General features: G+C 42.3%; 1 protein-coding gene across 4 annotated transcripts in view; it reads right to left on the reverse strand.

Annotated features, from left to right (window-relative positions):
• SCAI (suppressor of cancer cell invasion) overlaps positions 1-7,325 on the reverse strand; it is a 142,089-nt gene extending 134,764 nt beyond the window's left edge. For 3 of the 4 annotated variants that reach the window (XR_010407840.1, XM_064579871.1, XM_045883142.3), the window contains exons 1-2: positions 7,197-7,325; positions 6,432-6,476 (exon numbers count right to left, since the gene is read on the reverse strand). Coding sequence is in view for 2 of the 4 variants with exons in the window: in XM_064579871.1 (XP_064435941.1) it covers positions 6,432-6,476; positions 7,197-7,249 (98 nt within the window). In the remaining 2 variants the exon portion in view is untranslated. The remainder of the gene's footprint in view (positions 1-6,431; positions 6,477-7,196) is intronic. The other variant, XM_064579870.1, reaches the window with a different exon arrangement.
• Positions 7,326-11,096: the final 3,771 nt, after the last annotated feature.

Raw genomic sequence — 11,096 nt, forward strand, 5'->3', positions numbered from 1 at the left:
AAAAACCTCCAGGGCCTAGATGAGATGTCTGTGAAAAGTGCCCTCACTACCCGTATGCAGAATTACTATAAACCCTTTGTATACATACAAAGTCATTACACTGTCCCATTGTTTGGGTCTGCCTTCTCCACTACCACATGAGTTTTACCCCAGCAAGGGCCAAATCTTACTTGTGTCTGTATCCCTGGTACCCACCCAGGACTAGAGAGCATTTAAATGGTTTTAGAATTCAAATGTAATTCAAACAAATTACATATACCAACAAAATGCTTAGATCTCGGGGCGCCTGGGTGGTTCAGTCGGTTAAGTGTCTGCCTTCAGCTTGGGTCAAGAACCCAGCATTCTGGGATCGAGCCCTGCATCTGCCTACTTGTGATCTCTCTCTCTGTCAAATAAATAAAATCTTTAAAAGAAAAATGCTTAGATCTCTTTGCTTAAAACACATCACTAAAAAAAAACCCCCACATCATACAGTAAAGCTTTAAACAACAGGAATCCTATCCAAACAAATGGGTCTTGTTCCTGATAGGATGAGAGGATGTTCTAACTCATAACCCAAACATTATTAAGCAGACATGTTGAGGTCTTCAGAATTTCCAAAACCACATAGAGATCAAATTTCCTAACCTTAAAACTCCTTTCGGTCTAGTACAGTTTATCAGGGTCCTTAAATAGTGTCACAGTATTTTGGACCACTAAAGCTCCAACCTACACTAACTCCCTCTTGCTACCAACGCATTTACTGGTTCACTATAGTTTTACTGAGCACCCACTCAGTGCTAAGGGTACAAAGATGTACTAAGATAAAGAAATAAAAGTTTTAGTGAGAAAAAAATACAGGAAGAATTAATAAGAGTAGTGTATGAAATGCTTATCTCAAATTATCTTAGTTCTTCTTAAACATTATTATAGTTTGGTGTGTACTAGCAATGTTCTCAAAAGATACGAGGGGGGAGGGGAGTGCAGGGCGGGGAAATGTGGGATTCAATAGGTGCTGGGGATTAAGAAGTCCCCTCGTGAGGAGCACCAGGTATTGTATGTAAGTGTTGAATCACTAAATTCTACACCTGGAACTAATATTACACTATTTGTTAACTAACTGGAATTTAAATAAAAACTTAAGAAAAGGAATAATTCAGCCACTAACTAATGTCTATCAAAAAGAATGACTTGGGGTGCCTGGGTGGCTCAGTTGGTTAGGCGACTGCCTTCGGCTCGGGTAGTGATCCTGGAGTCCCGGGATCGAGTCCCACATCGGGCTCCCTGCTCGGCGGGGAGTCTGCTTCTCCCTCTGACCCTCCTCCTTCTCGTGCTCTCTGTCTCTCATTCTCTCTCTCTCAAATAAATAAATAAAATCTTAAAAAAAAAAAAAAAAGAATGACTTAACACCAACTACCCTAAAATAAAAATGATACTTTTGGCAACCATTTTCCCAACTATAACAGGATATATAGCATAACAGTCAACAACTCTACACAGCAGGCCAACTCAAAGGGGTGCTTAAGACCAAGTTCAACAATTAATTCATCTTGAAGTGTTAATCAGGAAGTCATTTCATTTGATATTGAGAGTTTTTATGGCCACAGTATGCTACTGATAATAACAGCTATAAAAAATTTCTGGCTAGGATCATTACATCCCTTCTTTATAATCCATCTTTAGGGCCTTAATTAGTTATTTTGTTCTCTATTTTTAGAGCAATTCCAGAACTGTTTTCTGGGGAAAATCACGGTCTTGTCCACAGGACCTCTTCAGAGATGTATGCTGGCGGTCCGTTCAGTTCTAAATCCTGACTTGATCAGGGTCTGACCTAATCAGACATGCGAAATACATGCTCTCATGATTCTTGACTAAGAATAGAAGCCTCAACTCATTGCTGCCTGATGCTTACTAAAACTTGGTTACAAGAAATAATATTCAGGAAGCCCACACTGGGGACTCCCAGAGGCAGCAATTCTGGAGGAAGGAAAGGCGCCTCAAGGAGGGACCTACTGTTAAAGGAGCATCCCAAGAATTGAGAGTGAAGGACAATTTAATCTTTCTTACAATATGTTCTCTCGTACAGCTCTCAAACTTGTTGGTTGCAGGAGAGCCCCTTAACAACTCTTAAAAACTATCTTTGTGAGTATACCCATCGATATTTATATTAGATTGTAAAAGAAAAATTTTAAACACAGTAATACAGAAACACATATTCCATTAGCCCTCAGAGTTGAAGTGAAATCACTCCTACTTGTAGCCTCAGAAAATTCCACTGTGAATGAGAGTGAATAATAGCAAAAAAGGCAAGTAAGGTCTCAGTATTATTAAGAAAATAGTTTTAGGGGCGCCTGGCTGGCTCAGTGAGAAGAGCATGTGACTCTTAATCTCGGGGTTTTAAGTTTGAGCCCCACGCTGGAAGGAGAGATTATTTAAAAAATTAAATAAATAAACTTAAAAAAACAAAGACAGTAAAAAAAATCTGTTAATTAAAAGAAAAGAAATAATATTCATAGCGAAGTATTTAAGGACACATTCATTCAATGATTCAACCAACTATTTTCTAAGTGCCAGGCACTAGTCTAGATGCTGGGAATAAACAGAATCCCTGCAGCTTCTTCATCCTTGTTTATCTCTGAACCAAGCCAGCCATCAGTGAGATGTATACTTATACACTGATTTGGCTCTTTGGAGAATGTTCACTGGCATTACATGAACCTGGGTTGAGAAGCATTATAAGAAGCAATCTTTAAAAACTCACTACTATGTTTATTATTAGGATTCCCTCCCCCCAAAACACAGGTCCCCACAATGAAGACCAGTGAGACAAATTTTTCTCAGATCTGACAATCAAGGGGCACCTGCGTGGCTCAGTAGGTTAAGCGTCTGCTTTCAGCTCAGGTCATGATCTCAGGGTCCTGAGATGGAGCCCAGAGGCCAGTTCTCTGCTCAGTGGGGAACCTGCTTCCCCCTCTCCCTCTGCCTGCCACTTCCCCTGCTTGTGCTCTCTCTCTCTGTCAAATAAATAAAATCTTTAAAAAAAAACTAACAATCAAAAAAAGTTGTACTTCTCTTAAACAACATGCATATGGGGGCACCTGGGTGCTTCAGTCGTCAAGCATCTGCCTTCGGCTCAGGTCACAATCCCAGGGCCCTGGGATCAAGCCCCCCAGGGGGCTCCGTGCTTCTCCCTCTGGCCCTCCCCCTGCTCCTGCTCTCTCCCTCTCTCTCTCAAATAAATAAACAAAATCTTAAAAAACAAACAAACACGTGTTTGATTTTATAAACACCATGAATCTGGAAGTTGAGCTTTATTTTCTTCTTTGCTTTGTTTGAGAAAACTAAGAGCCAAATACGGAACCCATCTTTAGTAACTACAGTATTTTCTAGTCTATATACTAACTTTGCCACTGGTTTATTATTCTTCTCTCGTTTCTTCTTTGCCTTAATACCTTATTTTTAATCCTTTAGCCTGTATACATTTAGAAAAGAGGCGGGAAATACAGAGTATTTGATGGCTGCTTTTTTAACATAAAATTGATTGTGTACTTTCTATGTGCCAGGTACTATTTATACTAAGCACTTTATAACCCTCTGAGGGTTGGACTTCTTTTTTTAAATTATTCTTTTTAAAAGTTTTTTTTAAAGATTTTATTTAATTATTTGAGAAAGAGAGAGAGCACAAGCAGGGGGAGTGGCAGAGGGAGAGGGAGAAGCAGGCTCCCACTGAGCAGAGAGCCTGACTTGTTTTTAAATTTTTTTTTAGGTAAGCTCTACACCCAACATGGGGCTTGAACTCACAACTCTGAGATCAAGGGTTGCCTGCTCTACCACCTGAGCCAGCCAGCCGTATATAGATAATATATGTATATTATTTCCATATACAGCTGAGGGAACTGAGGCTCAAGGAGGTTTATTAACTTACGTGTGATCTCACAACTTTTATGTGACAGAGCTAGAACTCAAATGCAGCCCAAATCATTATACCTAGGCATATGTACAAGTTATCACAGGATCAGATTAGGTGAAGGAGAGGGTGGGAAAGTCCACACACAGGATGTGACATTTGAGCTAACAGTCTTAAAGGAGCTCGCTCGCCAAGGAACAAGGAGAAAGTATTCCAGAGAGAAAGAGAAATCATGTGCAAAAACCCAAAGCAAAGAGAGAACATAAGTTCTGGGAATGGCAAGCAGAACATAAGAGTTACATTCAGCAATTCATTCATTGTGCAGGATTCACCAGAAAGTTAAGTCATTTAATATTAGACATTTAAGAGGTCCAGTAGTGAGAATTTCCATGGCCACAGTATTAAACTGTCACTGGGAAGACAAGCAGAAGTGAAATAAAGGCAGTCTCTTTGGGGGGGGGGGAGGCGGCAAAAGAGAGAGAGAGAGAAGAGGGACAGAGGGAGAAGGAGAGAGAGAATTCCAAGCAAGCTCCAAGCTCAGCAGAGCCAGATGCAGGGGCTCGATCCCACGACCCTGAGATCACAACATGAGCTGAAATCAAGAGTTGGATGCTCAACCAACTGAGCCACCCAAACACCCCAAAGGCAGTCTCTTTTTATCATTAGGCTAAAAAGTCTGAATTATGTTCAATAAGCAATGGGGAACCATAGAAGGACTGAAGCAGGAGAATTACAAGATCAACTTGCACAGCATGATGAATGAATTACAGATTTGAGGTAGAGAACGCAGTCAGGAGGCCACAGCAAGAGACTGACAGCGGAGTAATGAGAGTTAAAATCTGTCCCCAAAAAAACATGTAATGTAAGCCACATATATAATTTTTAATTTTTGTATAGCCATGTTAGAAAAGTAAAAAAGAAAAAAAAAGAAAATAATTTTAGTAATACTTTTATTTAATCCAATATATCTAAAACATGATTTCATCATATAATCAATATAAAAATTAGTAATAAGAAATTTTGCATTCATTTTTTCATACTAATCGGAAATCTGATGTGTATTTTTACTTAGAGCACACCTTGTTTTGGACATTAAATTTTCACTGGAAATATTTGATCTGTATATAGATTTCATAAAACTTACAGATGAAAAAGTAGATTCACATACCCAAATTTTTCCAAACATACTGAATATTTTCCAGGGAGTCAAGTACCAGTTTTTGAATTTAAATTAATTACAATTAATAAAATTTAAAATTCAATTCCTCAGCCATGCCAGCCATATTTCAAGTGCTTTATGGTCATATATGGCTACCCAGAATGACAAAGGACCTTTGGCTGGTAGCACTTCTGTCATCAGCATTTCATATCTACTTACTGTTGAGGTATTCTGTGTCCTAACATCGGTAACTTACCAAGTATTAACTATGACAGTGGTCCTACTGGTCACATCCTCGCTACTGTATCTTACTTTCTCTCTAGACCACTGCCTACATCTGTGCAAAAGAAATCTTCTCATGACCACACAGAATTGCTATATAGTATCTGACATGTGGAACGCACACAAAAATGTCTGTGGGATGGATATATGCTCTTCTTCATCACTCAAGTAGTAATTCACTTGTCTACGGACTACTTAAGCCCTCCGTTTCTATTTTTCTATGGTTTGATTAGTTATTAGACTCTATGTACTACGTATGATGATAAAAGAAAAAGCAGTAAGAAAATCTATTTTCAATTGCATGTTTATTAGAGGCATTATAGTACAATGGGTAAGAGCCTAAGTTCTGGAGTCAGACTGCCTGGATTCAGATGTGGGTTCCGTTATTTATTAGATGAGTGATCTTGGCCTCCCTGTGCCTCACTTCCCTCTTCTGCAAAATAGTGATAACAGTACATACTTCCTTGGGGTGCTTAAGATTATAGAAGATAATACATATAAAGCACTTGCACATGGTACTTGGCACATAGTAGATGTTCAATAAACATTAGCTTTTAATATATTTTATTTATTTTTTAAAGTAAGCTCTATGCCCAACGCGGGGCTTGAACTCACCACCCTGAGATCAAGAGTCGCACACTCTACCAAGAAAAGCCAGCCAGGTGCCCCAACATTAGTTCCGTTTTGTTTTTAAGATTTTATTTTTAAGTAATCTCCACCCAATGTGGGGCTCAAATTCACAAGCCTGAGATCAAGAGTCTCATGCTCCACAAACTGAGCCAGCCAGGTGCCCCCCCGACCACGCCCCGAAACACCAGCTTTTTAAACAGAGCTGGTGAAGAAGTTGAAATTATAGCTAAAGTAAAAAACTAGGATTTCTCAATTACCCACGTCTCTTTCCCATATAATCTTACACACACACACGGTACAGGTAGTACTCCGACCTCCTCAAAAGAAAGGTCTTGCATGGAGTTATATTCATTACGAAAGGAGCTAAATAAAAAACTTCATCCACTGACAGTGTATAACTATGCAGTATGGCATATAGGTGTAGCCAAGCAAATGGAAAAACACGAAGCGAAATAGGAAGGCATTTTGCCTTACCTGCTTTTCCGTTTTCGAGGTGGTTTCTCCACTATGCCAGTCAGTCTACAAACCAAACAAATAAGACGGTAACTAAAAGTAACATATAAGAACACATCTCCTGGCCCTACTGTGCCAGTCAAAAACTCAGCGTACCACCCTCTAGGACCACAGGCTCGCTAAGCTCAGACCTGACCTTACAAACACCTTATGCTCTGTTTCCCCTATTTACCAAGACCAAGCAATCCTGGGACTCACGGTTCCCCTAATGTCTGCTTTGCCCAAACCCTGCTCTCCCTGCTAGTCCCTCACTCCATCCTCAGCTCCTATTCGTCACAGCCCCGCTCCCCAAAACCACCCACCTCCACCTACTCATTGTCTGCCTCGTCACCCCCGAAAGCCCCTCCGGCCTCCCCTTTCGCGTGCCCACCCCCTCCCGAGTGTGCACTGCCCCTCCGAGCCCCGCCCCCCCGGCCCCGCGCCCCCCGCATTCCACGGCCCGTCCGCGGGGCGCGCGCGCCCTGCCCCTCCCGGCCCTGCGCCCCCAGTCTCACCCCTCGGCGTCCCTTCCCTCACACGCCCCTCTCACCCGGCATCGAGGATGCGATCGCCGCCCAGCCCACTCCCCCGCCCCTGGACGCCCCCTAATCCCCCCTCAGCCAGAACCCCCCGCCCCTCCCGTCTCGGAGCCCCGAATGCTTCACGGCCCCGAGCCGCTGCCCCTGGGCCCGCTCCCGCGCCCCCACCCCATCCCCAAACCCGACCTCGACCCAGCTCCCGCCCCACCTGGGGGCCAGGCGACTCCGCGGCTGCTGGGGTTGCCGGGCTCCTCTGACCATCCGGCTCCTGCTCCGCCGCGGGAGCTGCTCCGGCGGCCGCAGGGCTCGCTCGGGAAGCTGAGGCGGCGGAGGCTGGAGTAGGCGGAGAGGCGGGAGGAGGGCCTCGCGCCTCTGCCTGGCATGCCGCGGGGCCCGCCCCCTCCGCGCCTCTCCCCGACTCCCATTGGCTAGAGCCGTTGTGTGGCCGAAAACCTGGCAGTCGATTGGACGCTCGGGCCGTCACATCCCGCCACCTAGGTTTGGTTGAGACTGCAGGTGGCGGCGGAGGTGCCTTAGAGACTGCTAGCAGGGCAAGGGAAACCTAAGCGCCACCATGCGCTGCAAACTAGAAACTGCATCTCAGGCTCCAGACACCTGCCGGCAGGTTCTCCCGGCTCTGCGTCCTGCATTCCACACACCAGCTGGCGCCCCCCAACACTGCACCACGCCAGGACCAACAGCCAAGCACTGCAATTTCCCAAACTCTGGCAGGTGCGACCGTGAGGTAACTCTCCAGAACGAGCTTCATTTTGAACCACCTCGATGCAGTCCCTAACTCCACATCATGCTGAAATGGTCTCACAGCTCACAGGTACCTTTCATAGAGGATCCAGCAAGAAAACTGCAAGAATCTACCAAAATAAAGCATGTTTCAGATGCTCAGTCCCCTGCAGAAAAGATCACAAACTTGTGTGCAGACTTCCAAGAAAGCAAGAGGTTTAAAAAATTACCATGAAAGAAAAATCATCACTGCAAACAGAATTGATGCCATAACTAAAAGCAATGTGTTCCATTTTGGAAGGACTAAGTAGAATGGATCCTTGAGTTTGTGCTAACCATCCTGTGATACTGCAGATGATTGTAAATTCAATGCCAGTTAATCGATTTAAAAATAAATTTCACTGCATTTTTGTTGACAGACCTAAACATGCAAGACTACCAGCACATAAGCACGGTATTAGTTACCATTCCTATTATACTTTAATAAGGCCATCCTTGAGAAGAAGACATAGCTCATAAGGGGCGCCTGGGTGGCTCAGTTGGTTGGGCGACTGCCTTCGGCTCAGGTCATGATCCTGGAGTCCCGGGATCGAGTCCCGCATCGGGCTCCCTGCTCAGCGGGGAGTCTGCTTCTCCCTCTGACCCTCCCTGCTCTCATGCTCTCTCTCCCAAATAAATAGAATCTTTAAAAAAAAGAGAGAAGACGACATAGGTCATTAACATATTAAATTCTTCCTTCAATGTAGTCTACAGCCTCTCTACATTCCACATGAACAGGTTTTTGTTTTTGGTAGATACTTGGCAACTATTTGGAATTGGGAGGAGGCATCAAACTTTCTTTTGCTATTACCTTTTTATTAGAAAATATTTTTATGCATCAATAATGTGACAGCCTAGAGTAAATCACACCAGCACGCTGGGGACAAATCTCTCACTGACCCTCACAAATGGCAAAAATTAGGACACTAGCTTTTCACAAAACCGAATTTATTTGGTGGAAAGGGCTATCCTTTATTCTCAGATGGCTCTTTTCTTTCATGTTAAAAATGACATTCCTTCTATGAAATAATGGTAAATTGTAGTGGGGGGTTTTAAATGGCTTTGACAAGGAAAAAAATGTCAAACGTCTGTTGGTTCCCCTAATTTTTATGTAATCCCCAAATCACCAAACTATGGACAGCCTTTATCTCAACTAAACCAGAAGGGGGGGGGGGCAGAATAATTTGTCAGACAAGAGTGTGGCAGGTGGAATAGGAGTCCTGGTGGGGAGGGCCATCAACTCACTAGGAGACTGATCTTGAAATATCACTCATTACATTTCTTAAAAATAGGGATTAAAGTCTTGTGTCATTTTCAAGATCTTTTATAATTGGCCAACTCCTGATACATGGTTCTGCCAATAGAGCTGCTGCTTTCATCTCTTAAGCCTTCCCACGGGGCACCCTCAGTCCTATCTTCATGTCACATGCAAGTTCTAGTAATCTCTGTTTCTGTGTTTTTACTAAATAAGAAATGTACATCCCATCATTCTTGTCCACATTTCACACTTCCTCCTTTAAGCCTTTCCCAATTACTCCATTCTACATCACTTTCTTCTCCAAATTCCTTGTACTTTCATAAGCTACTGTATCAGCAATTATATATTGCCTTAGATTATTCTTACTTCCCATCTACATTTAATTTGGGCAAACGGTATATTAGAATGAGCCCTCAATAAATGGCAGCTTTGGGCCAGGGACTGGGTACTTTATGTGTGCTATTTTTAATCCTGAGATCAACTCTGGTATTTTCTTATTTTAGACACAGGATTTTAAGATCCAGAGAACCCAGCTCGTGCAGGGTCACATAGCTACAATAACCAATACTGCTTAAGATGGCTTAAGAGGGTTTAAGACACACTCTTGTATGCCCTAAAGGGGTTCAAGTTCCAGCTTTCCTTTGCAACCTTGGCAAAGTCACCTATCTAAATCTGTTCCTTCATCTGAAGGGGGTCAGGGGAAGAAGTAATACAGTCATAGAACCATGGTAAAGGTAAACACAAAACAGGGCACATACAGCTTTCAGCTAAGTTAGCTATTACTGCCTGGCAGAGCTGGGTTTTTTTACCTACATCTGATCCCAGAGCCTATATTCTTTACACTATTCCATAATGCCACCATGCAGTCTTTTATATCTCATTCCATTTATACACAAAAGCAGAGTGCTGAGAACAATAGTGGGTGTCCAGGGATTGAGTGGAATATACTTATGTAATAAGTATTTTGTTGATACACACACATACAAAATCCTCATAAATTTCACGCAGTTTGAAAAGGAAATATTTGAGTGATCCAAGCCAGCATAATCTCTCATGAGGGTAAGGAAAGGCAATCACCAACTGATTGATAAGGAAATAGAAAATTAAGAGGGGAATAAGGAACAAACATTCCCCAGGCATCTACTGTGTCTGGCACCAGACTAGAGGACTTTCCAAATGCTTTTTGGTGTTTTATTACTGTATACTTCATCAGCATGAATGCACACTGTAAACATACAATTTGAAAGAGTTGGGATGATCTCATGATGCATGGGTCTGGGCACTGGATCCAGGACATAACAATGAATCTTGCCTTTAAAGAACTGGAAAACGTAGCTCAAAGTCAAATGCAGAACAAGAAAAAGTTTCACTTCTGTTTACTAGTCAAGCAACCAAGTGAAGGAATAAGCATTTTTTAATTTAAATTGTGTTATATAAAACGCTAACTTCTTGTCGGGACAGGCTACAGACTATGCATTAGATAAAAGTTTCTGACAAACTTCCTATAATCTTTTTATTAGTTTACACTGAGAGAATATAGCACCTTTCATCCAAGGAACTGAAGGTGCTTTACAAACATTAGCATTTAAAAAACAATTACATTTAAAAATCTGGATTCGTGCTGTTAAATCTCTTCAACTCCAGATACACAATTTTCTGTAGGCTGATGGAAAGAATTCTATTTCTGACAACGAAAGAGGCTCAGAAAGAGTTCGGATTTGCTTTCGCAATACAGGCATTTTCAAAACCTGGTGCTGGGCTTACAAAGCAAAAACACACAAATCTTAATGCAATGAACAATATTTCAAACCTTATTTCAAACACAAAACCCAGGGTTTAAGACGTCACAATCTTCCAACAGTTCTGGTCATCCAGATGGAGTAGGAGCTGATGCAGGTTGCATATCAGATGTGCTCTTGATCCAGACTTTTTAGGATCACACCCAAATGAACACATTTAAAGTGGTGTGATATTTCAGGAAAAAGCATTAAACCAATAAAAAGCTAGCCAAGAGCATATCAGGAAAAGAGGAAAGAAAGTAATTGGCAATTAAAAGTAGACAGGTCTCAC

Source organism: Mirounga angustirostris, unplaced genomic scaffold (genome assembly GCF_029215605.1).
Source record: "Mirounga angustirostris isolate CCGP_5_RB_7025 unplaced genomic scaffold, mMirAng1.0.hap1 SCAF_15, whole genome shotgun sequence".
NCBI classification, from domain to species: Eukaryota; Metazoa; Chordata; class Mammalia; order Carnivora; family Phocidae; genus Mirounga; species Mirounga angustirostris.